Below are 27566 nucleotides of genomic sequence, written 5' to 3' on the forward strand. Positions count from 1 at the left end.
ACATCTTTAGGTTTAATTATCCATTTTGAGTTGACTATATGGTGTGGGGTAGGGATCTAGGTTTATTCTTTTGTGTGTGGAAATCCAATTGTTATCAGCACCACTGGTTGAAAAGACTATTCTTTCTGCATTGAGTTATCTTGGCATCCTCACTGAAAATTGTTTGACTGTAAATTTGAGGGATTATTTTGGGATCCTCAGTTCTATTCTGTGATCTGCCTGTCTGTCCTGACAGTATCACACTCTGTCAGTTACTGGAAGCTTTACACTAAGTTTTGAAATTGAAAAGTTTCCCTCATAAGATTGTTTTGGTTCTCCTGGGTATTTTCACATAAATTACAGGATCAACTAGTCGATTTCTGTAAAGTCAAAGCATTTGGCAGCTAATGAGTTGAATCTGTAGTGTACACTGTCATTTGACCTGAGCCTTAGCTCATTTTCTCTTTTGGGCTATGTCTTGAAGGCATGGATCTCATTATGAGTATGTGGATGTGATATTATCAGGATTCTATTATTAACTTAAGATTATAAAGGATTGAGAACATAAATATGTTATTCACTTATAACATATATACTAAAACAATAAATATTCATTCTGATGACTGTTTTTTTCTTTTTAAAATTTTTATTATTAGTTGTTCAAAACATTACGTAGTTCTTGACATATCATATTTCATACATTTGATTCAAGTGGGTTATGAACCGGTTTTATAATGAGCATACTCATGTAACAAGAACCCAGATCTAAAAAGAATATTACAAGTATCACTGGGGCCTTTTTTTCCCCTTTCTTTGTGGGATTGAACTATCTAGTTCAGTCTCAAATTTAATATGAAAAACTGAAGAGCATTTTAGACAGTTTACCAAATGGCATTCTTCCTAAAAGAATAACTGGGCCCTTCAGCAGATGAATGGATAAAGAAATTGTGGTATATATACACAATGAAATATTAGAACCCAAGGCCTTGTGCCTGCAAAGCAAGCATTCTACCAACTGAGCTATATCCCCAGCCCTCACTGGGGACTTTCGATATTTTACCTTATGTTCTGGTAGAGCTGAAAGTTTATCCTAACTGTATATTTGGAACATAAGATTAGTAGGTAGCATAAACACTGTTTTGAGGTTATGGACTTCAGGCCTTGACTGGGTTCTGATCCTAACTCTACTACTTATTATCTCTGATACCACGGGGAAGTTACTTAACCTTTCTATACCTCAGTTTTCTTGTCTGTAAAACTGACATATAAAAACTACTTCATTGGGAGAATTCAGATGTGTAGATTGCTTAGAAAAGTGCCTGATAATTATAGTAAATGCTATGTGTGTTGGCTGTTATTATTAATGTTATTGTTATTATTGTGTTTCTGTTCACTGCAATAGAAGCCCTTTGTCTGACTTGTTTATCACTATATTCCTGGATTAACACAGTGCTTGGCGCATAATAGATAGTAAATACTTTTGTTGAGGAAGGAAGAAATGAAGGGAGGGATTTTAAATAATGAATGATCATATGCCTAAAATCTTTCCCGAAGCAGCTTTTGACAGCTGTATTGTGTTTCATTTCCCACAGCTTTTGGAGCTATTTGACAGTGAAGACCCTCGGGAACGAGACTACTTAAAAACAGTTCTACATAGAATTTATGGCAAGTTTCTTGGTCTTAGAGCATTTATCCGAAAACAGATTAACAATATTTTTCTAAGGTAAGTGGAGTGTGGGGGATCGGGATATGCAAAGTTGATGTTTTTATAGAAATACTAAATAAGCCTCCAATATTTAAACATAGTGTACTGACTATTCCAACTCACTTCTTTCCCTTCCTCCTTCCTTTCCTGCCCTCTCCTCTCTCTTCTGTTTTAAGGTTTGTTTATGAAACAGAACACTTCAATGGTGTAGCTGAACTTCTGGAAATATTAGGAAGGTAAGCTCTTGTGAATATTATTCTGAAGATTGGGTTCAGGTGGCACAGAGAAATGCTGGCCTAGGTCTCTTACTGTATATACTCTGGTTCTCTCTCATTTGTGCCTAGCATGTTTCCCAACTGACTCTACAAGACACTATTTCCTCTTCCTCTTGTTCCATAATTATGCATTGCTCATTCCTCTGGAATGATTGAAAAAGCCAAAAGTTCATTTATTACTATAGAGATAATATATAATTGTAGTCAGGCCAGTCACACCAAAACATTCTATTTTATAAGCATAGTTTCTAGGCTACCCCTCCTTTGCCATATCTGTTGAAAGCAAGTTTATAATAGATTGGGAAAATTGGCCATTTTCAGTGGAACTATGTACCCAGGTGTAGTTCTGGAACAGCTGCCTGGCATAGTGGAACAAATTGAAAAGACACAGCCTAATGTTGCCGGACAATGGGATAACTTAGTTTTTCCTCTTGATATGAGGAGAAAAAGAAAGTGAAACTCACCCAATTTTCTCCCATTGACTTCCCAAGGTTGGCCAGAGATTTCAGGAATGAGAAGGAATAATATCTGGAAAAGGAAAGAGATATATTAAAGGAGGAAGTTAGCAAAGCAGGCATCATATGGGGAAGATAAAGAAGGAGGAAGGAAAAAGTTAGGGCTTTTTATAAAAATCTTTTGGAAACCATTGGACTAGTTTTAAGAGCACTGGAGCCTTTGTTGGGTGATCATAAGCAAATTCACTTCTCTTAAACTTCCTTCCTACTTAAATGAACTCTTTGAAGTAACTAAAAAGTCTTGAATGCCACTGGTTGGTTTTGGTTATGGTTCTGGACAAACAACTGATTAATACTTAACCAGGCTCACAGAACAGTTTCTTTTGGTCTTATGTGGTAACATTGCTAACTTGTGTCTCTTTTCTTTTTCCTAGTATTATCAATGGCTTTGCTTTACCTCTTAAGGCAGAACACAAACAGTTTCTGGTGAAAGTGTTGATCCCTTTACACACTGTCAGGAGCTTATCACTCTTCCACGCCCAGGTAGAATTTTAAAGTGCAATTACTTTTGAAGCAAGATAAAAAGTTTGCAAACTCAGTGGTTTTGATATTGATATTTCCTTTATTAAAAAAAACAAGTCTCATTAAAGTTTAAAAATACTCCCTGATGATAATTAGAATGTATAAATTATTTTTTCTGTTTACAGAAGAACTGTGGGAATATTTATAAGGTGGGGGCAGCTGGTGTTCAGTCTTGGTTTTTTTTTTTTTGATGATTTTCCCAAGTTCACACAGATATTGAACATATTGCCTACAATAGAATGTATGTGGGCTCTTCAGATTCAGATCTTTGGACATTGTGTAATAATTTTTTTAATGTTCTTGAATATTTTGTTCTACCTTACTTTGCATTGGTTCATTAGTTGCCCTTTTGTCCCCTCTTCTACTTCATTCACCATTTCTTTTTCACTTTGCACACAGAAATGAACATTCTCACAAGTAAACAAGTTTCCAAAATTTTTCCTTTTTTTTTTAAACCTTCATTACTTTAGAAAGCATATCCCGTCTTGTCCCCATTCTAGTTTCTGTGTGAACACTACCTTGCATGGTCAGCATGTCACTAGAAGGCAGATGATCTAGGGGTATTTTTAATTTTAGTATTTCAAACCTCTGATTCCCTTCTCCTTCCAGTGGAAATGCTATTAGTTTGCATAAAAATGTAGCAATTTTGTACATAATGTTTCTCTTTAAATGTGAAAATCTGTGTTTTGAGGAAAAATTAATCCATTATATTTCTAATTTAGAATACTATCAAAATGTTGGTGTTTGTGAGGGTGGATTTCTTGTTTAAGAATCTTAACAAGCCCTTCACATATATTGCCATTTATTTTTTGTAATGGGCTATCACATTTTGTGATCATTTAAAAGAATTTTTTTCTTAGATATATTAGTATCAGATTGGGACTCTGCATTTCTCTAGGTTCTTAACTGTGACAGGTACAGCCTTTTATCTCTTTGTGAAATTGTTAGTTTGTGCTTGCCATTGCAGGCAACCATCTGGGTCTTGAGAAAGTGCCTACCTCCCCTGTAGGATTCTTCTGAAAAGCACAGTAAAACCTAGTACTATTGATGTTAGCAAAAAGAGAAAGAAAGCCCATGAGATAAACCCTACTAGTATGTAAATGTGATATTTTCAGAATATACTGAATGTAATGTTTCACTTCTGCTTTTCATTAGCTGCAGATGCTTCATGTCTAAAAAAAAAAATTCTCTTGGAACCTTTTTAGTGTTTGTCTTTGGCTAGAAAAAGTAGCTTTTAGCTGGGTATTATGTTGCGCTCCTGTAGTCCCTACTCAGAAGACTGAGGAAGGAGGATCACTTGAACCCAGAAATTCAAGACCAACCTGGGCAACACAGCGTAGCCAGACCTTGTCTTTTTTTGAAAAAGAGCTTTATATTTTGCTTGATATATTTTATTTTTATGATAGTTAAAATGAGTTCATAGTCCAGTTAAGACCAGAGTCTGGAGACATTTTAGGAAGTTTTAATACTTTATATTTTGAGCCATTAGTATAAGAGTTCACAATTTTGTCTTTCATATTTTGTTTCTTCAGTTGGCATATTGTATAGTCCAGTTTCTGGAGAAAGATCCTTCACTCACAGAACCAGTAAGTAATGTTTTTTTCCTCTCAATTCAGAACTTAACTTTAAGAAAAATAACTTCCTGAAAGTAGTAGGAAAAATTAAACGCCACATGTTTTTTTCTTCTTTCTTATTAGGTTATTAGGGGATTAATGAAATTTTGGCCTAAAACATGCAGTCAAAAAGAGGTAAGTGCTTAGTGTCAAGATGTAACAATAGCTTACTAAGTGCTTTGCCAAGTGCCAGGCATTGAGCTAAATATGTAAATATACATCATCCAAAGCTCATTTGTAGCTCTATGAGGCAGGACTGTCCATCTCCTTTCATTAATAGTGAAATTGAGGCTTAGAGGGGAAGGAAGTAGCCCACTCAAGCACACTAAGAACAGGTAAGTTGATCAGAAACCACCTCCCTAACTCCTGATCATGAGACTTTTATCCACTGTGTTGCTCAGTCTCAGGTAACCCCAGATGAGGTCCCATTTTATATGTTCAGTTGTCAATTCTGTTGTTCCCTTCCTAGTCATTCCCTTCGTAGTATGTAGATTTTGCTGTCACTATAGATGCTATAGCAAACTTCTCACATGCTTCTTAAAACACAGTATGGATGGGATCTTAATATATATAATCTTAAATTATATTATAGCCTTTAGTTTCATTCACAAGTAGCTCTAGAAGGTTCTGACCTACAGTCATTTGCATCTTTGCTGAGACCTAAGCAGGAACACACACAGTGTGAGGTTTTGGGAAGTGAATCCTCAAGCATGCAGCTTAGAGGTGAGCCTAACTGAATCTGCCCCAGATCTTTAGTCACTCTGCTGAAAGGTTAAAACTACGTGGAACCTGGTCTAGAAACCAAGTTCAGCTGTTTAGGTTTATATTTTGTGAGAATTTTAGGTAAACTTTTATTTCTATCATTTTTTTCATTATATTTAATATAATTGACCAAATCAACTATTATTCCTGTTCCATCTTATAACCTAATATTGCTGGTCTCTAGGCACATAGTGCTGAAGCCATGAGATTCACTGTGCTCTCTAAAGAGCTTATGTGTATGTGTGCAAGTACATAGAATGGGGTCAGTGTTTGTTGGCAAGTTTATGTGATACCTTTCATGTGGGTGAGTTTGCTCATTTGTGTTGTTCATATGACTTTTTTCTATTCTGTTAATTGGTGTATCCTATAGGAGTACTTACTGCAGTAGCAGAGACCACAGAGACCAGATGACCGCCTGTACCACTGTGTATTTCTACTTGTCCATACCATAGGCCCCCCTCCCATTGTTTGAAAAAAGGTGGGGTAAGAGAGGTGGAGATAGCTAGGTTGCTAGCAGTAGAGAGGAAAGCCTGCTGGGAGAGTCCTGTTTCCCAGAGGCCAGGTGCAGTATGTGAGTGCTCCTTATTCCCTGGCATGTGTAGGAGTAGACTGCTTTTTTCAAACTAGGTTGGATTCTGTTTTCAGTGTTGTAGGGAACTTTTGACGTATATCCTGTGGTATGAATTCTTTGTAAAATGGGATAATGCATGTTTGTTTGGTTTTATGTGTATGTTTTTCTTAAAGTGGGGTGAACTATCATTAATCATCAACAATCATGTTGATTTTTAAATTGAAGTGCCTCTCATTTATGTTTTGCTTCTGCTTATAGGTCATGTTCCTTGGGGAGCTGGAAGAAATTTTGGATGTGATTGAACCTTCACAGTTTGTTAAAATTCAAGAACCTTTGTTTAAACAAATTGCCAAGTGTGTATCTAGTCCCCATTTCCAGGTTGGTAGTTTAGAGGACATGAGCAAGAGTGTCCTGTAGAACATGAATTGTTTTGGTTTGATTTCACTTGTCTTGAAGGAGATGTAATGAATGACAGCTGCTTTTAAAAAAATTATTAGTTTTTGTTTGTTGTTTTATTTGCTGCTTTTTATTTGAATTTTCTCACATAACAGTTCTTAACAGCCACCCTATCTTGAGCACCTGTTGCTTACTGGCTACTGTAATGGTGCCTTCTTGAATTCCTAAATACCCTGCAAGGAAGGCATTCTGTTTTTTGTTTGTTTGTTTAAACAGATTTACAGATAGGAATAACTTATCTCAGGGAAATTACTATAACTTATCTCAGGATAAGTTGGGTTCTTGAATCTATTAGAAGACTAAATAATACTTAGGAGGAAAAAAAAATGACCCTAACATTCTTTCTATACTGTGCTAGATGCTTTATGTACATTATTATCCTCTGAGGCTCTTTTCCATTTTTTGGATGAGGTTCAGAGAATGCTTTGCACGAAGTTCCAAATTAATAGGGCATGGAGTTAAATTTTGATCTTAACTGTAGCTTCTTGCTGAAGCCCATGACCTTCACATGGCCTGCTCTGCCTCCTTGTGGCCACTCAGGGAGAACATGGGGGAGGCTGACCTTGACACCCGCTTTCAATGGTGGAGCCCTTGCTGCAGTGCTATGGAACCCACATAGGAGAAAAGAAATGGGAATCAGGGTTGAAAACATGTTTTTTTTTTTTTTAATCCCCTGGCAGTCTCACTGAAGATCCATCTCACAAACCTAGAGGATTGACTGCTTGTCACTTTGAAGAGATTGTTCAGATTGTGGTTTGCAGCACAAAAGCACATTTCAAATGGAGTCATTTGATGGGAACTTTCCCTTTAGTTGTCATTATCCAGAAGAGGCAGAGAGGTTGGCTCTTGCTGTTTTAATTTTTTTTTTTTAGCTGTAGATGAACACAATGCTTTTATTTTATTTACTTATTTTTATGTGGTACTAGGAATCAAACCCAGTGCCTCACACCTGCTAGGCAAGTGCTCTACCACTGAGCCACAACTCCAGCCCTATTGTTTTAATTTTTGACGTAGAGATGCATCATTTTGTCAAAGCAGCAATCTTATAAGAATCTAATGTTTGTGCTACAAAGAAAATGGAAGAAAACAAGTAGAGACCATTACATGAACTATTGAGGTGACATAATACATATCTGGATAAAAATAGAAAACTGCAGAACAGTATATAGATGATTTGCATATTGCACCTGTAATGCTCAAACATCTGGATTATTCACCTTGTTTTTTCCTTTTCATCAGGATGTTCGGTGTAAAAGAGGTCAAGGAACCAGGTTTTCTTTTAAATGGGTATCACTGGGGAGGTTTAAATGATGCTCAGAAGCTTAGAAAGGAGAGATAATGTCTATGGTAGCACAGGCTGCCATAACAAAATAGCACCAATTAAGTGGCTTAAACACAGATTCATTTTCTCATAGTTCTGGAGGCTGGAAAGCTGAAATCAGAGTGCTAGCATGGTTGGTTTCTGGTGAAGTCCTGCTTTCTGGCATGCACATTGCCTCTTTACTCTTTCCTCACATGGCCTTTGTTTGGTACATATAGATAGATAATTCATTCACTGCAGACTATTTATTCTGATAGTTTTAAAAATGGTATCTGATACAGCCTCTGTCACAGTTTATATTGGATAGATCATAGATGCCTCCTTCCCCTACCAGGCTATCAACACCTTAGGGATAACAAAGTAAGAAAGTTAAGAGCAGAGACTTCTGATCCTGTTACTTGCTAGCCATGTGCCCCTGAGCTAATGGCTTATCTTCTCCAAGTCTTAGTTTCCTCATCTGCAAAATAGAAATATTGGTACCAACTCTGTTGGTTGTAAAGTTTAAAAGGAGTGGAACACTTAGCACAGTAACTGACATATAGTAAACATTCAATAATGATTGCTTTCTCTGTATTCTTAACGTTTAGCACCTAGTGAATCATAGCAATTTTATTGGACCAAGTGAAATAATCCAAATGGAAAGGTTCTGATTTTTCCGTCTATTGATAGGGTCATCTTGTACCATTTTTGTCTCTTGTAAGACATAATTTCTTAATCTGTATGAATTCATAAAATCTAAGATGCGCAACTCAGGCCCAACAGACCAAATAAGAATAAATTGGTAATGTGGTGGGCAGAGAATAGAAATCTAAGAGAGCAAGCTAATGTTGGTGCAGCCTCCAGAAACTAAGCAGCCATCTTTAAGCATTGAGCATCCACAGCTTTAAGCATTTACTAGCAGTATGATTTTGGATAGATTACCTGATCTCTCTAAACCTCTTGAAACCTACTTCTTGGATGTTGGTGAGGATATAGTACATTGTACCTGCAGTGCAGGCTCATTGTCTGGCTACAGGAGGTGCTTAGTGAACATGGTTGCTCTACAGGGATGGGCACCTGTGGATTTTCCTGTGCATCTGTTGCTGAATACCAACCATATGCTAGGCCATGTGGTTGCTCTGAAGTATTTGGGACGAGAGAGGTGAGCCAGGAAAGGGGATCTCTAAGATGGGGTCAAGTGATGGGAAAATAGTGCAGTATGCAAAGGTAGTGTAAAGATACTTGGAATGTGAGAGCTGTGTAGGGGAAAATGAGGAGTCAGATGAGATGGGTAAAATTAAAGGAGAATATAAATAACAGGGAAAACAGTATTTTTTGCCTTCTCTTAATTGATGAACTACTTTGCAACTTTTAGAGATTTTAAATCCACAAAAATGTAAAATGTGATTAACATTTAATTTTTACTTTTGATTGAATGATTTTAAAATATTTTTATTTGGAAAGATTATAACTTATTATATCGTTATCTTTTTTTTCCCCAAAGGTGGCAGAAAGGGCACTCTATTATTGGAATAATGAATACATCATGAGTTTGATAGAAGAAAACTCTAATGTCATCCTTCCCATCATGTTTTCCAGTCTTTATAGGATTTCAAAAGAACATTGGAATCCGTAGGTTTTTGATTTCTTTCTCCCCCCTCCTTCCTTCTTCCTCTTTTGCATAATAAAATGTCTTGAATGCTCACTGTGTGCCAAATGATGTACTTGTTGCTAAAGACAGATATATGAAAAGATAAAATTCCTACTTTTAGGAATTTGTGGACTGGTTGGGAGACTCTGAGGTAAATAGATATTTTAACAAAATGGCACTGTTTTTACTTGTAAGTCTTTGTGACCTGTCTATGAAGGGATATATTTTTGGGATACTCTGAAACTGAGAGATTTCAGAGTGGGTGATGGGTAGCAGTCCATAAATCTTCCAAAAATTTGGGATGGGAAAATCCCTTTCAGGCAGGGGCCCATCCATCACATAAGAAGACACAAAGATGTAAAAGCACCTGTCAAGTTCTGAGACCTGTGAGTTTGGGAGGATTAAGGCTCAGTGTCTTTGGGCCAGGGTGCTGGAAGATGAGGTTAGAAAGGGGAGTTAGGTGGAGGCTGTGGTGTCATACGCCTGTAATCCCAGTAACTCAGGAGGCTGAGACAGAGGATCACAAGTTCAAGGCCAGCCTCAGCTACTTAGTAAGGTTCTAAGAAACTTAGCAAGATCCTGTGTCAAAATAAAAATATACAGAGGGCTAGGATGTGACTCAGTGGTTAAGCACCCCTGGGTTCAATCTCCAGTACCCAACCCCACCCCCAGGAAAAAAGAAAGAAAGAAAGAGGAATTAGGCCTACATGAATCCTAACTAAGTAGTTGATAAGGAGATACTGAAGGGTTTCAAAGAGGGAAGTCATCTGAGTAGATTTGCATTTTATAGCAAGGTCTATTTTTAAACAACTCAATTATTAGACATATTCTATGGGGGGGACTTTAGAATCTTCAAGAAATTTAATCCAGCCCTATGAACATTAAAGCATTCTCTATTTGAATTGCTTTACTTATTTTATATAGAACAGAAGGAAAATTTAATATAGAATTAAAGAATTAATAGATGTATTTGTGCGTTTAAAAAAAAATTTGCATGTTATTGTAAAATATCACATTTCTTCATTTTCAAACTTGCCAAATTTGAAAATAGTACTTGCAAAAATAAAGGAATGGTAAACCGTTGAGTCTTATTATATCTTGAGGACCTGGAGAGTAGTGTTTGGGAATGTCTGTTACTGCTCAGCATTTGGTGCTTCTCCATCACTCCCCTTGAGAGGAAGGTCAATCTGGAACCTTAACAGAAATGACCGAAAATTTTCCTTTTAATGGATACAGGACAGACACTACTCAGCAACTACTTTCTTATAAATGTTTTGAAAAAAATCAGACTTACAGTTTTTTAATATATTAATTTTACCAATGTCATCTTAGTAGTATTGAGAGCACATTTGTTGCAAGATGGAAATAACATTGTATATTTTTGTGAAGGGTAAAGCTATTTAGATTCTAGTATGAGGCTGTCAAACCCATCATGACACAGTTCTCACATTGTCCAAGAGCTTATTCTTCCATTAATAAGAATTGGTCATGGGCTGGGATTGTGGCTCAGCGGTAGAGTGCTCGCCTAGCACGTGCGGGACCCGGGTTCGATTCTCAGCACCACATAAAAATAAAGGCATTTTGTTAAAAAAGGATGGGTCAGAATTTTGACTGTTTAGTTTTATATGTTATATAACTAACAATGACCATCACCACCAGCTTGCCAGTTATCTGTCTTGTCAGCGTTAGTAGTGGATCAGCAAAGGAGCTGAGCAGAGTAGATGGATTATTGATGCAAATCACAACTGGGAAAATAAATGAACATTGAGTATGAATGTATGTGTATGTTACGTATATACATAGATGTTTGCGTATATCTGTGTATATGATTTGTTTTCATGGGAACAGCTTCTGATTTTGATTTTATGTATATTAATACTTTAAAATTTTTTGTAGCTTCAGATCTCTAAGGTTAGTCCTACCATAGGTGTTTATTTTTAGGGTGAAGTTGCTGTATTTTATTTATTTTGGGTACTGGGGATTGAACTCAGGGTCACTTGACTTCCAGCCCTATTTTGTATTTTATTCAGAGACAGCACTGAGTTGCTTAATGCCTAACTTGTGCTGAGGCTGGCTTTGAACTTGTGATCCTCTTGCCTCAGCTTCCCGAACTGCTGGGATTACAGGTGTGCACCACTGCTCCCTGCTGAAGTTGCCTTTTGGTGAAACAAAGTTATCAGGTGGCCTTGGGTACCAGTAATTAGAAGGGTAAAATTAGATTTTTCTCCCCTACTTTTTCCATCTCCCTCAGAAAGATCTTGCCTTGAACAGTAAAGAATTTAAATCCCTTTATGTGGAAGTGAACTATAGGTCACTTCTAGTTGTTCCAACTATGAAGGGATGAGAACAGTTTGCAGTTGAGCTCATTCAGACAAAAGTTGTGCTTTCGTTTTCTTCATTCAGCATCCCATTATGTAATACTAACCAATATGTTCCCTTTTCTCTGCTTCACAGGGCTATTGTGGCGTTAGTGTACAATGTATTGAAGGCATTTATGGAAATGAACAGCACCATGTTTGATGAGCTGACAGCCACATACAAGTCAGATCGTCAGCGGTAACTTTTTAAAGCTTTTTTGTCTGTAATGCATTAAACTATTGAGTTCTTTCCTTGTTCTTTACTGAAGTTGCCTAGTTGTACCCAAATCATAGCCAGCACACTTTTGTTTATTTAGATTTTCATTTTTGCATGCTCATTAGCTGTGTCATTATTAGTGTGCCACTGAATAATAAAGCTTTCTGACAGTTTCATTTTGATAAAGCCTGCTTTCCTCCCTTCCTTTATTTCAGTTCTGCCTCAGGGTTAAGAGCCTGGCACATAACTGGTATTTCAGGCCCACATAAGGAGATCATCAGGTAGTTTGCCATCTGGATTCACTCCCATTCCTAACTTTCTTGGACTAGAATTGGGCTGATATTGTATTTCACTCCAGCAGCAGGAAGGATGAAGCACCATCATCTAGTTTTTTGGTGCAGATCTTACCTCTATTCTAGAATCCAACAAATTCATTACAATTTAAAGGCAGTGAGAAGAATGTGAAGGTTCATAATCTGTATTAGATGAATCTTAATATGTTTGAGACCATAAGAGAGAAAAATTAGTGGACACCTCTATAGTAGATGCTTATGGCTTAGTAAAGCCTTTCTTGACTTCCTTTACACAATTCTTCTGTTTTGTTAATTGTTGTCCAATATGTCCAACTTTCCAAAAGACATAAGTAGGAAAATTAAGGAGTCTGGAGAACTCTTAGTAGTTTGGGCCTCTGATTTGACTTTGACCACCAAGAAGCAAATGTAAGCTTTCTAGATCACAAAACCATGGATTTCAGAGGTGCGTGTGAGTGTTCATACCCAGGACCTTACTGAACCTCCTGGATAAAAGCCTGCATTTCCTTGCTTTTTTGCTTTGCCTGATTTTGAATGTATTACATGTGTTTTATTGATAAAAAGAGCAGTGAGGGGAAAGATTTAGTGGCAGAGGGCAAAGGACCATTGTATTGATACATTTTTTTTTTTAAATCACCAGGGATGGGGCTTATGAAAAACAAATTTATTTTAGAATGTGGCAAGTATTAGCAACTAGCAGAGTCTGAGATTTTTTTTACCACATTATTGGGATAGATATCATTTATAGGATATGTTGTGCCACACTTATAATGTAAATAACTTTTTCCCCTTTTCATTGGTGCATTATAATTATACACAATAGGAGATTTGTTGTTTCATATTTATATATGCAAATAACTTTAAATTGCTCTATTAGCAGTTGTTGCAAATCATTAAATTTTTAATGACTCTCCATGCCCCAAACATAAATTGAAATCTTTTAAAAATGATAGCTAAGGGCATATTTTAATACCGTGATACAACATTAAAGAGTGTGTAGTGCATAGCATTTGACTTTTAGAGCAACAGAAAGCTCATTATTATCATCCTACTTGAATAAGGATTAAATCTATATAATCCTATCAATAATATTGAAAGGGCTGAGGGTGTAGCTCAGTAGTAGAACACTTGCCTAGCATGTGCAACACAATGTATTCAATTCCAGCATGCCAAATGAAAAAAACAGGTATGAAGAACTTATTTCTAAAATATTAAAATTAATTGGCTCATATTGAGTGAATAATGAAACTTTCATTACCACTTATGATCTAAACTAAATAGTCAAATCTCTTTAAAAGATAAGAATTAACCAAGGGGAGCAAGAATAAGTAAATTTTGATAATCTGGCATAACAAAGTGAATTTTTTTTATAGTGAGTAGACTTTCTTAATGAGAGAAAGATTATTTATTTATTTACTTACCTATATTTTTGGTACTTAAGAATCCAGGGGTGCTTAACCACTGAGCAACACCCCCAGTCCCCTTTAGAGACAGGGTCTTACTGAGTTGCTTAGGGCCTTGATAAGTTGCTGAGGCTGGCTTTGAATTTTCGATTCTCTCTGGAGCTCCTGGGATTATAGGCATGTGCCACTGCACCTGTCTGAGAAAGATTATTATTATTATTTTGCATTTTTAAAAATTTATTTATTTTTGCATTACAATTCTTAATACAACATTATACCATAATTTATCATATCTCTGATTATATATAAGGTATATTGACATCAAATTCACATCTTCATACATGTATTTTATATAATGATGAGGGTCTCCTTTCACCATCCATGCTATGCCCCGTCTCCCTCCATTTCCCTCCCACCCCTATTCCCTATCTAGAGGTAATCATCCTCCTTTGCTCTCCCTCCCAACCCCATTTTGAGTCACCTCCCTTATATCAGAGAAGACATTCGGCATTTGGTTTTTTGGGATTGGCTAACTTCACTTGGCATAATCTTCTCTAATGCCATCCATTTCCCTGCAAATGCCATTATCTTATTCTTTTTTATTGCTGAGTAATATTTTATTGTGTATAAATGCCACATTTTTTAAACCCATTCATCCACTGAAGGACATCTAGGTTGGCTCCACAGTTTAGCTATTGTGAATTGTGCTACTATAAACATTGATGTGGCCGTGTCCCTGTAATATGCTGTTTTTAGGTCCTTTAGGTATAGTCTGAAAAGAGGAATAGCTGGGTTAAATGGTGGTTCCATTCCCAGTTTTCCAAGGAATTTCCATACTGCACCAATTTGCAGTCCCACCAGCAGAATATGAGTGTACCTTTTTCCCGCATCCTCGCCAGCACTTGTTTGTCTTCATAATGGCTGACACTCTTTCTGGAGTTCGGTGGTATCTTAGAGTAGTTTTAATTTTCATTTCTCTGATTGCTTGAGATGATGGGCATTTTTTTGTATATTTGTTGATTGATTGTATATCCTCTACTGAGGAGTGTCTGTTCAGGTCCTTGGCCCATTTGTTGATTGGGTTATTTGATTTTTTGGTGTTTAACCTTTGAAGTTCTTTGTATACCCTAGAGATTAGAGCGCTGTTTTTGAGGGGTAAAAATTTGTTCCCAGGATGTAAGCTCCCTATTCACCTCACATATTATTTCTGTTGCTGATAAAAAACTTTTTACTTTGAATTCATCACATTTGTTGATTCTTGTTTTTAATTCTTGTGCTATCAGTGTCTTATTAAGGAAATTGGGGCCTAGCCCCATGTGATGGAGATTAGGGCCTACTTTTTCTTCTGTTAGACACACAGTCTCTGGTTTAATTCCTAGATCCTTGATCCATTTTGATTTAACTTGTGCATGGTGAGAGAGAGGGATTCAATTTCATTTTGTTGCATATGGATTTCCAGTTTTCCCAACACCATTTGTTGAAGATACTATCCTTTCTCCAGTGCATGCTTTTGGCACCTTTGTCTAATATAAGGTAGTTGTAGTTTTGTGGGTTAGTCTCTGTGTCCTCTATCCTGTACCATTGGTCCACCAGCCTGTTTAGGTGCCAGTACCATACTGTTTTTGTTACTCTTGCTCTGTAATATAATTTAAGATCTGGTATAACGATATCATCTGTTATAGCTTAGAATTGCTTTAGCTATTCTGGGTCTCTTATTTTTCCAGATGAATTTCATGATTGCTTTTTCTCTTTCTATGAGGAATGCCATTGGGATTTTGATCGGAATTGCATTGAACCTGTATAGTGCTTTTGGTAGTATGGTCATTTTAATAATATTAATTCTGCCTATCCATGAGCAAGGTAGATCTTTCCATCTTCTAAGGTCTTCTTCTATTTCTCTCTTTAGGGTTCTATAGTTTTCATTGTAAAGATCTTTCACCTCTTTTGTTAGTTGATTCCCAAGTATTTTATTCTTTTTGAGGATATTGTGAATGGGATAGTTTCCTCATTTCCTTTTCAGAGGATTTGTTACTGATACACAGAAATGCCTTTGATTTATGGATGTTGATTTTATATCCTGCCACTTCGATGATTTCATTTACTAGTTCTAGTAAAGTTTCTTAGTAGAGTTTTTTGGGTCTTCTAGGTATAGAATCATATCATCAGCAAATAGTGCTAGTTTAAAGTTCTTCTTTTCCTATACATATTCCTTTAATTTCTTTCTTCTGTCTAATTGCTCTGGCCAGTAATGTTAATGGCTGGGATGAATCCAGTTGATCATAGGGCACAATCTTTTTGATATGTTTTTGTATCCGATTTGCCAGAATTTTATTGAGGATTTTTGCATCTATATTCATTAGAGATATTGGTCTGTACTTTTCTGTCTTTGAGGTGTCTTTGTCTGGTTTTGGAATCAGTGTGATATTGGCCCCGTAGAATGAATTTGGAAGTACTCCCTCTTTTTTTATTTCCTGAAATAGATTGTAGAGTATTGGAATTAGTTCTTCTTTAAAGGTTTTGTAAAACTCGGCTTTATATCCGTCTCGTCCTGGGCTTTTCTTGGTTGGTAATCTTTTGATGGCTTCTTCTATTTCCTCAATTGATATTGGTCTGTTTAAGTTGTGTATATCTTCCTGACTCAGTCTGGGCAGATCATATGACTTAAGGAATTTATCAATGCCTTCACTATCTTCTATTTTATTAGAGTATAAGGTTTCAAAATAATTTCTAATTATCTTCTGTATTTCTATAGTGTCTGTTGTGATATTGCCTTTTTCGTCACGTATGCTAGTAATTTTGGTTCTCTTCTCTTCGTTAGCATGGCTAAGGGTCTGTCAATCTTTTTTATTTTTTCAAAGAACCAACTTTTAGTTTTGTCAATTTTTTCAGTTGTTTCTTTTGTTTCGATTTCATTGATTTCAGCTCTGATTTTAATTATTTCTTACCTTCTACTGCATTTGCTGATTTGTTCTTCTTTTTCTAGGGCTTTGAGATGTAGTGTGAGGTCATTTATTTGTTGGCTTTTTCTTCTTTTAAGGAATGAACTCCATGCAATGAATTTTCCCTCTTAGTACTGCTTTCAGAGTCCCAGAGATTTCGATATGTTGTGTCTGAGTTTTCATTTACCTCTAAGAATTTTTTAATTTTCTCCTTGATGTCTTCTGTAACCCATTGTTCATTCAGTAGCATATTGTTCATTCTCCGTATGATGTAGGAATTTTTCTTCCTTATTTTATCATTGATTTCCAATTTCATTCCATTATGATTGGATAAAATGCATGGTAGTATCTCTACTCCTTTGTATTTGCTAAGAGTTGCCCTGTGACTTAATATATGGTTTATTTTTGAGAAGGATCCATGTGCTGCTGAGAAAAAAAGTGTATCTGCTTGATGCTGGTTGATATATTCGATTAAGTCTAAGTTATTAATTATGTTATTGAGTTCTATAGTTGCTTTATTCAACTTTTGTTTGGAAGATCTGTCCAGTGGTGAGAGAGGTGTGTTAAAATCACCCATGATTATTGTGTTGTGGTCTTTTTGACTCTTGAACTTGAGAAGAGTTTGTTTGATGAACATCGCTTCACCATTGTTTGGGGCATATACATTAATGATTGTTATGTCTTGTTGGTGTATGGTTCCTTTGAGCAGTATGTAGTGTCCTTCTTTATCCCTTTTGATTAACTTTGGCTTGAAGTCTATTTTATTTGATATGAGTATAGACACCCCTGCTTGCTTCTGAGGTCCTTTTCCTATCAGATGAGTCTCCTGTAGGCAGCATATTGTTGGATTTTTTTTAAATCCAATCTACTAGCCTATGTCTTTTGATTGGTGAGTTTAAGCCATTAACATTTAGGGTTACTATTGAGATATGGTTTGTATTTCCAGCCATATTTGTTTATTTTTGTTATTTAACTTGATTTGTTTTTACTCTTTGATTAGTTTTTCCTTTACTGTACTACTTCCCACTGTTGGCTTTCATTGTTATTTTTCATTTTCTCTTCATGTAATGTTTTGCCAAGGATGTTTTGAAGCACTGGGTTTCTAGCTGCAAATTCTTTTAACTTTTGTTTATTTTGAAGGTTTTTATTTCATCTTCAAACCTGAAGCTTAATTTTGCTGGATACAAGATTCTTGGTTGGAACCCATTATCTTTCAGCGTTTGAAATATGTTGTTCCATGATCTTCTAGCTTTCAGAGTCTGTGTTGAAAGATCAGCCGTTAACCTAATTGGTTTACCCCTAAATGTAATCTGCTTCGTTTTTCTTGTGGCTTTTAAAATTCTCTCCTTGTTCTGTATGTTGGGCAACTTCATTATAATGTGTCTTGATGTGGGTCTCTTGTGATTTTTGCACATTCGGCGTCCTGTGGGCTTCTGGGATTTGGATTTCTGTTTCATTCTTCATGTCTCGAAAGTTTTCTAATATTATTTCATTAACAGATTGCTCATTCCTTTGGTTTGGACCTCTATACCTTCCTGTATCCCAATAACTCTTAAATTTGGTCTCTTCGTGCTATCCCATATTTCTTGGATGTTCTGTTGGTGTTTTCTTATCAGTCTTGCTGTGCTATCTACATTCCTTTTGAGATGATACACTTCATTGTCTGATGTTCTATCTTCTAAGTGTTCTACTCTGCTGGTGATACTCTCATTTGAATTTTTAATTTGGTTTATTATTTCCTTCATTTACAGGATTTTTGTTTGTTGTTGTTGTGTTTTTTTGTTTTTTGTTTTTCTTAATAACCTCTATCTCCCTGTGGAGTTGATCTTTTGCTTCTTGGATTTGTTTATGTAATTCCTGGTCAATCCTGAAATCTTTATCTAACATTCCTTCTGCTGCAGATGTTACCTCTTCTATATGTTGAATTGTCCTGTATCGTTTGTGGTCCTTTTTTTCCTTTTCTTTTAATACTGTTCATGTTTCTTTCCAGCTCTGTGTGACTGTTGTGTTAATGTTTTCCCCCTGTATATTTATATTGCTCTTGATAGTTCCAAAATCTCTCTGGTCAGCTGCAGAACTGCGCTGGTTGCCACGCCTATCGATAGATGGCGAGTAACATTTTCCAAAATGGATTCCGTCTGTTTCCCTCGTAGGGTGTTTGGTGAGGTGGAGGGTGCTGGGGTGACCTTGTGCTGTGTCCACAGCTCTATCTGGTGACCCACAAGCAAAGCCTCTGCATTCTGCGCCCTGAACTTAAGCTTCTGGATGACCATCCACTCTTCCTGGGCTCACAGAGAAGGCCTATAGCAGTTCTCTTTCCTTGGCATCCTCTAGCATGGAAGTGGGGAGAGATTTTCACTTACATGGTGCTTTTATTTATAAAATTGTTGCACTGAGAAACTCCAAACCTGGTTCCAGCAGTCCTCTACCACATAGACAGGAGCCCCACCACAAGAGCTTCCTTCAGGCTGCAAGATGGATGGGTACACGAGCATGGAGCAGAAAGATTATTTTAAAGGAAGAGCAATATCTTGGTCAAATGAGCTATAAGCCATTATACAAAACAAATGAACACATTTGTCCCTCCATAGATTTGGGAATAGGAAAAGAGAATGAAGAGATTTATTTGGTAGTGTCAAAGAAGAACTGAATGAAAGATTTCACCGTGGATGGCCAAGAAGTTAATGGTTTCAGTTCAGAACATATTTTTAATTATTAGAAATCTAAAAATGGTGGGTAGAATAAGTATTTAACATCATTAGATATATATGCCAATATTGGTTCTATGTAAAATTGAAGTTGGAAGAGAATTTGACAATATCTCCAACATGACAATGTTCTTAGATTTTGAAATTCCCACCTATAGTGATAGGTGGGAGAAAGTGGGGAAGAATAAGGGTGACAGTAAATATGTTTGTATTTACAATTTTTGAAGCTCAAGTTGTCAGTATGAAGACTTTATTATAACTCAGCATAAATTTCATCTGGGAAAAAAGCCCACAAGACAAATTGGACTGAATGCCTTAAAAGTGCTGATCAAAACATGAGTGAAGTATTTCAGTAAGACGAGAAAAGTGTTCTCAATATGTAGTTTAAACTGCAAGTTAAGGTGATGTGAACCTGACATATGTTGAGCTGTTTTTCAGTTCAATAACATTCCCAGGCCCTTGCTTAGCATCCCCTTTTCCTTCTTTATAAAAGAGGTAAAATGCATTAAAACTCAGTAGGATCTATAGATTAATTTATATGTGCTCAAATTGGCCCCTGAGAACATTTATTTAGATTAATATTATTCAAAAATTGTATTGAGAAACAGAAAGTGATAATTTGCAAGAGAGCTTGCTTATAGTGAAGAATCTGGATGATTGGAGGATTATCTCATCTTGCTCCTTATTACCCTGTAAAGGCAATTTTTCAGGGTTAAAATTAAGAACTAGATAACTCTTTGAAAATGATCGTGTTCACTGAAATTCATATTATGCAAATTGCATTTGAGATAGCTGAAATCAATAGTAAACAAGGCTTGAGTTATCAAAATAGCAATTATGAAACAGATTTTATCTATCCTATTGTGTAATTTAATATTTCTGCAAGATTCAGTGGAATGAGAACATATAATTACTTAGGTTTCTCCAGAGGATTTTTTTGGAGGGGAGTAGAGGGTGAAGATAAATATCTGTTGCTATAGAAGTAAGTAATGACTTTTTCAAAATTTTGGTGATAACATAAAAAGTGTGAGGCATTGGAATTATGTAGAAATTTCACTTAACCCATATGAATTTCTCTTTTAGTAAAAAATTGTGCTGTGGCTGAAGTTAAATCTTTGCAAAATTAGATTGTGTGGAGAGATCAATTCTCCCATGCCTGAGATAGCAGAGCTACCATTTTCAGAAATTATTTGAATTCATGGAATTTTTATTTTTATTGGAGCTTTTTATTGGCTCGCTGCAACATGAGAAAACTAGGGATAAGTGTAATGATTTTTTTTTCCCCCAGCAGGGTTTGAACCCAGGGGCGCTTAACCGCAGAGCCACATCCCCAGCTCTTTTTTGTATGTTTTTTAGAGACAGGGTCTCACTGAGCTGCTTACTACCTGGCTAAATTGCTGAGGCTGGCTTTAAACTTATAATACTCCTGCTTCAGCCTTCCAAACCACTGGGATTATAGGCATCAGCCAATGTGCCTGGCTGAATTATTTTTAATACATATGAATTTATATAAAATTTATAAGTTAGAGTCATGTTCTTTGATTATGTACTCCCCACTTGGTTGATATTTAAAACATCTTTCCTTATTTTTAAATATATGTTAGTTTAAAGTGCCTTTGGCAATGTAAAATTTATTGACTCTATTTTGTGTTGCCTGTTTTTTGGTAAAGTTTCCCAAACAATGAAAGTCTAGAAGTCTGGAAATCACTAGTAAAATTGGTATTGAACCAAATTTGAAGTCTCAGTAATTTAAAAACAAAACAAAACAAAATATATATATATATATATGTGTGTGTGTGTGTGTATATATATATATATATATATATATATATATATATTGAACAAAGTTCCATCCAGATCAATAATTAAAACTAAAATCACAAGTTTTCAAACACTGCCAAAGAATTTGAATATACATGGCCTAGGAAAAATTGATATGAAGAACAGAGAATATATTTTCTTCACCTTGTATGAGTGTCATTTCTGGTATTATTTCTGTGGGGAGGGGTAATGGAGATTGAACTCAGGGGCACTGGACCACTGAGCCACATCCTCTATATCATATGTTATATTTTATTTAGAGACAGGGTCTCACTGAGTTTTTTAGCACCTCGCTTTTGCTGAGTCTAACTTTGAACTCTAGATCCTCCCGCCTCAGCCTCCTGAGCCACTGGGATTACAGGCATGTACCATACCAGCATCCTTTCTGAGAATCTATTTGTGGACAAAGAGAAAGTTAGATTCCCTAGGCCCCATGTTAAAATCACTCAGTGCCCTTGGTTTTAGAATAACTGATATACATAAATCATCCTGATTTTTGTTTCTCAGTGATTTGAAGTTAATTTTCTGTATTAAGCTAAATAAAATGGGAAATTTTTTTGAAATCTTAGTCTCTTTTTTAAAATTTTTTTAGTTGATCATGGACATCCATCTATCTATCTATTTATTTATATGTCATGCTGAGAATGGAACTCAGTGCCTCACACATACTAGGCAAGCTCTCTATCTCTGAGCCAAAACCCCAGCCCTAAAATAGTCTTTTTCAGTTCTTTTCATTAGTACTACTGTTGTGTGTATATATTTTTAAATGTCATAAAAAATACCCTATTAGAAAGACAAACCAAAAAATAAAGCCTACCAGCTTAATGTCAAACTTTTCAAAGACATTTACAACATACCTTAGGGATAATATGTGAAGGGGCAGTTATTGTTGAACAATCTCTTTAAACCTTCTGAGCTGTTTACATTGTGTTCTGTTTCTTTCCCAGTGAGAAAAAGAAAGAAAAAGAGCGTGAAGAATTATGGAAAAAATTGGAGGATCTGGAGTTAAAGAGAGGTCTTAGACGTGATGGGATAATTCCAACTTAACAAAAATATGACAGCAACATTACTAACCTGTGGAGTCACATTTATGTAGTAGAAGATGGAGCAACAGTTTTCTGTATTGTGCAACTTTACAGTAGATTTCACATTTGTTTCATTATTACAACAGTACTGTATATACCTGTCTGTAAGTAAAGGAAAAAAATAAGGACTTCAATCCAAAGTTTGGACAGTAGATGGACTTCTCAGAACTTTGCAAACATAATCATTGTTCTAACCCTCTTACAAAAAAAAAAAAAAAAAAAAGCAGTCTTCAAAGATCTGTTGATGAAATTGCTATGTTAAAATTCCATTATCAGGAGTTCTTATTTATCACTAGCAGAGAGTATGATACAATTTTCAAATGTGAACAATCTTAAATTTAGCTTGTCTTTCTGCTAAGCTGTTAAATGTATTTATAGTAAAGGAAGAAAAAAAAAAAGACTGTCATTTCCTTATAAGTTTGTATAACATCTTCCTCTGGATAACTTGACTGTAATTTGACATTTTTCCTTTTGCACATCTTCATGAGTTGAATGTCCATGTGGAATGGGACCCTGAATTTTAAAGGTCCCGGATGAAAGTTTTGTCTGCTGGGGTGAACATCTTTCCAGTAACCAGGTAGTCCTGGTACTCCTTTAGTTTTAAAATTAGGAGTAAAAAGAGAAGAGGTGATAAAGATAGTAGGGAAGGGAATTTTGGATTCATGCATCAGTTTATGGTGAATCCAAATCAATGTCTTGAATCCTTTGAAAACAGGCACTGGGACATCACAGGCTTCAGTACCTGACCAGTATTAGTTGTATACATCATTGAACATAATATACCAGAGACATTTTAGAAATGTCAGAAAGACATCCTTTTTGGACCATATGAAATAAAGACAAACACTAAACAATAAAACCATGAAATTGATCGCCAGGATTGCGAATCTAATTGGGAAAAGAGTTGAGCAAACAGCTTGGACTGTTTGGAGTTGTTGCCTTACTTTTTAATATGTATTTATAAAGTATTCCAGCAAAAGAGGATGTAGCCTCTGGAAAAAAAAACAAACATGTTACAGTGTTTTTTGTAGATTCTCGTTCTATATCTCATCACAGCGCCAGCCCTGTTTTTAGCCGGAAAGGATTCAGGATAAACATAATGCATTCTGAATTGGATGCATATTCCTAACTACTGTATTTGTTACCAAAAGTGGTTCTACAAATGCTACTGAAAAAAGCTGGAAATTCCTAATGTCCTGAGTATTAATAATAAAGTTTAAAAATGCTTTTATATCAAAGGTGCATCGTGACCAAATTGTTTGAGAAAAAAACAAAAAACAAAATCTAGGGCTGTATTATAGATAGATCTTATTGGCTCTCTGCTTTGTATTAAAAGAAGAATCTTACAACTTGGGTAGGTAAATTGCTGATAAAACTTGTGTACATCATGTACTTACCTAATGTGGTTGCATTATTATGTATGAAAAGATATGTTTTATGATTCGTTTCTAGGATGCTTTTGCTTTTTATGGACATGGCAGCAGTGAGTTGATAATCTTAAATCATCATTTCCAGCAGTGTTCATGATGCAGAGCTCATCCTCTGTTCATATGTTAAGTTGTGATAGTAGCAAACATGAACATATGAACTATTGTTGCTCTCAGTAGAAATACAGTATAAATATGGGCTTGTATATTTTCTTCCTTCCATTGAAATATAAAGTAGAATATACAGTTTTATTGTTTCTAAGAAAAAGGGAAAAAAATAGCCACTGACCTTTCTCCCCTATGAAATGTTTCCAGATTATTAGGTCATTGTGTGTACATAAAAGTCAGCTGATTATGAATATTATCATCTAGGTAATTGTAAAAAAAAAAGTGAATCAAAAACAAAATTTGGCATTGTTATTCCTAAAAACAAACAGCAGTAAAAAAAAAAAAAGTCATATGCATCACTAACACAACATGGTTTAATGGAATGGATAGTTTTAAATTTTTTTTTTAAACAAACGAAAAGGAACATTGATGGGGATTCAGTATAATGTTGGCAGAGGCTGCCCAAAATGAAACAACTTGCTTCAACAGTGTTGGAACAAAGGTGCAAGTTCAAATACTAATTATAAAAATAAATTTATAACAAATCTTTTCCTTAGCCCTTTTGGTTTTAGCCCTTCCCAGTTTTGACTCTGCATTACAGTTATTTTTTACTTTTAAATAAAAGTGTAAACTTTTATTTGCCATTAATTCATCTTTTAGATGGAAGGCATTAAAATCACAGGTTTATGAAGAATCTCTGCCCATCAGAATGAAATGAGAAAGCCTAGTTTTCCTTTTTGCACCTTACCCTGCCCTCAGAGTTGAGGTGAATATGACCCAGCTATCCTTGGTGTCAGTTTTGTATGTTGATCATTCCAAAATGAGAAGAATAAAGCCAAGTTTTAGACATATATAAAGAAGCAATTAGAGCTACCTGGTGAAAATTAATAGGGCAACTTCTGAGAAGAAACACTGTCTTTTTTTTTTTTTTTAAACTGAAAGTGACAATGTGACATTTGTCATGTTGTGTGCGGTGACACGGAGTAATTTAGGTAATCTGACTGTTGCACTATGTGACATATTTAAGGACGTACTTGCTGCATTTGCAGCAGCCCTCTCTCTGTCCCTTCCCGAAATTCTGCTGTTGCTGCAACTTGAGTTAATTGTGACAAATGCATCTTTGTGTTATATTTTGTTTGCTTCATAGTTTTCAGAACTATATATAAATATATTTTTTAAATAGCAAATATTTGTCGTTAGTGAGTGATGATCACTCCAACCTTATCCCTACCATATTGGTTTCAGGGGTAGGAGTAAGAGTGTCCTTGGAAGAAAAAATATACACACAACCCTGTGGTTTAGAATGATGCTGAGGCCTTAGGCTGTGGGCCCAGAACAATTATGTGAGTGAAGTGACCCATCTCCTTTGAATCAAGCATGCATTCCTTTTTCTTATTGTAAAAGTGTCCCCAGTTGTTCGCCTTCAGTGTTTAGTTTTTGTCCTTTTCAAGTTTGTTATATTTTGCTCTCCCTAACATCTGTTTTTTAATAAAAGAAAAAAATTTTAAAAATAAATAATACCCTTGATGCCGCTGGATACTCACAAGCAGGGTTAAGCTCCTTCATCTTGGGCTTCTTTGCCTAAATGGAAGGATTTCATTGATTTTGTACCTCCTCCTATGCGTGGGGCATTCCAGGGTGCAGAGCCAGGAATTGCTTGTAGTTGCACCTGCTATACCTAAATGTATAGCCTTAGGCTCAATCACACTATGGAAAGAAAAAAAAAGTATATTTAGAGCTTTAAAAGCTTTTTTATTTTTTTGTGGGGATAGGGGTGGGGTGGGAAAGGGATGTATGGATGTTAGGATGTTATTGGCATTTTTAAGTGTTCCAGGGTTTTGTTTTGTTGTTGTTAATGTTCCTGTTTTCCCCCCATTAATTGGATGCACTGACCTTGCCCAGGAAATGAAGAGATTCTCTCTTTGATGCTGTTACCAATGTTATCACAAAGTGACAGTCACCTGTAGCAAAAAGGTGGCACCAGACATGATCAGTGATGTTTTATTTGCACATGAATATTTTTATTTTTGTATTCTGGCTCAGCTGCTTCTCTGAGTGGAGTTAAGGAATGAGCCACAAAGGATTTTTGTAAAAGGTATATTGGCAATGCATTTTATATTCCTCTATATTTAATTTTGAAAATCTAAAAGAAGGATTGTGCATCTTGAGAGAAAGTTGAGTAAACTTTGATCTAGTGGAATGTTAATTTGTGCTGCTTCTTGTGCACGATAGCAGCAGTAGTATCTCTCTTGGAAATGAACATCCCATATTATGATGTCTATGAATATAGGTTTCCTTTTCTTCTCTCCCTCTTTCTTTCTCTCCCCCTTCCACCTTTCTCCTTCCTCCTTGCTCTCCTCCCTCCCCTGTATCTCCTTCTATTTCTTTTGTCTCTCTTAGCCCTTCTCCCCTTCCCTTTCTTTACTTTTATTTTTATTTTTTGAAATCACTTATTGTAAATAAGTTGTAATCCAAACCTCATGTATCAATGGGGAACTTTCAAATATAAATATTAACAATACATCTTCTGGTTGTGGTCTGATTTTTAAATGAAGTATAATGAGAATGATATGTCCATTGCTTTTAGTTTGAGGATTTTGCTTCAGCTTCATAAATCTTTGGTATTTTAGTACTTCATTGTTTTAGCAGGAGAGGGCAGCAAAAGTTCATTTTCTCTGTTAGTAATGCTGTTGTTCTTGATTGGTTTTAAACTTAGTTGTGAGTGTGTATGTATTTTTTTTTTAAAAAACAGCATCTGTTTGTAGGTAGATGTAAAAATGAAACATTTTTGATATGAAAAATTACATATGAAAATTATAGACTGGTTCAACCAGACAGTGAAGACTTCTGATCCACATCAAAGTGAAAACAAGGCTACAAAAAAATTTTCCAGCTCTGGCTAAAACATGCTACTTTTTTCCCCAAACATGATGAAATGCAAGCTGTCTTTAAACACTTGGAATTTAAAATGTTCTTTGGAAATGATTACTTCCTTCATAATGGTAATAGAAACAAAAAAGGAAGGTGCTCCCCAAAAGCAATGTAACTTCCCCTTTCACAGCTGTGTGAGAGGTTCTGTACTGTGGGTGCATCACAATAAAGCAGCAGTGAAGAGTTTCCAGGTGCCTGGCTGTTTCTGTTTGTTTCTGAAGTCATACAGATGAGATGGATTTGGTGAACTTTTAGTCACTGGGTTTGGTGCATTCAGGCTTTCATTTTGAGAAAATCAGTTCATGACAAGGGGTATGTAACAATGGGGAATGGTCCAGTCTTTTGCTGTGTATTAAACACTCCAAAAGAGTGGCTTCAAACAATGACAGTTACTTATTCTGTTCACTAATGTATAGTTTGGCAATGACTAGTCAAGCAGGTCTTGTCTCTGATCCTCAGTATCATCTGGGTGTCTCAAATGGGGCAGAAGAATTTATTTTCGCTCCCAACATGGCTCACTCAGATGGCTGGTAAGTTGGTGCTGACTTGGCTAGGAGTTTACTAGTGGTCTCAGGTCCCCCTTACAGTACTTCCTTATTGGGCTTCCTCAGTATGGCAGCTGGGTGTTAAACTTACAAGCTGCCATGCTTTGAGGCCTTGTCCCAGACAAATCTTCACCTCCATCATATTCCATCAGTCACAGCCTGAGTCAAGTGGTGGGGACACAGACTCACTGTGAATCCTTGAGAGGGTGTGAAATATTTTGCAGGCATCTTTATCATAGAATAGTTTATATGTAAAGCATTTGATTTAGGTGTGATATATTCTCTTAATTAAATCATATCAAGTTTGGAACCATGTGGTGTTAAAACAGTTAATGTTTCATATTCAGTCTGGGAAGAGGAGGGAA

General features: G+C 35.9%; 1 protein-coding gene across 2 annotated transcripts in view; it reads left to right on the top strand.

The window, feature by feature from the left end:
* Positions 1-26829, top strand: part of Ppp2r5e (protein phosphatase 2 regulatory subunit B'epsilon) — a 165655-nt gene extending 138826 nt beyond the window's left edge. For both annotated transcript variants that reach the window (XM_026385139.2, XM_026385140.2), the window contains exons 6-14: positions 1572-1702; positions 1861-1920; positions 2849-2957; positions 4529-4582; positions 4694-4744; positions 6201-6320; positions 9203-9330; positions 11804-11905; positions 22053-26829. In XM_026385139.2, the coding sequence (XP_026240924.1) occupies positions 1572-1702; positions 1861-1920; positions 2849-2957; positions 4529-4582; positions 4694-4744; positions 6201-6320; positions 9203-9330; positions 11804-11905; positions 22053-22152 (855 nt within the window). In that variant the 3' untranslated portion in view covers positions 22153-26829. The remainder of the gene's footprint in view (positions 1-1571; positions 1703-1860; positions 1921-2848; positions 2958-4528; positions 4583-4693; positions 4745-6200; positions 6321-9202; positions 9331-11803; positions 11906-22052) is intronic.
* Positions 26830-27566: the final 737 nt, after the last annotated feature.

Source organism: Urocitellus parryii, chromosome 6 (assembly GCF_045843805.1).
Source record: "Urocitellus parryii isolate mUroPar1 chromosome 6, mUroPar1.hap1, whole genome shotgun sequence".
NCBI classification, from domain to species: domain Eukaryota; kingdom Metazoa; phylum Chordata; class Mammalia; order Rodentia; family Sciuridae; genus Urocitellus; species Urocitellus parryii.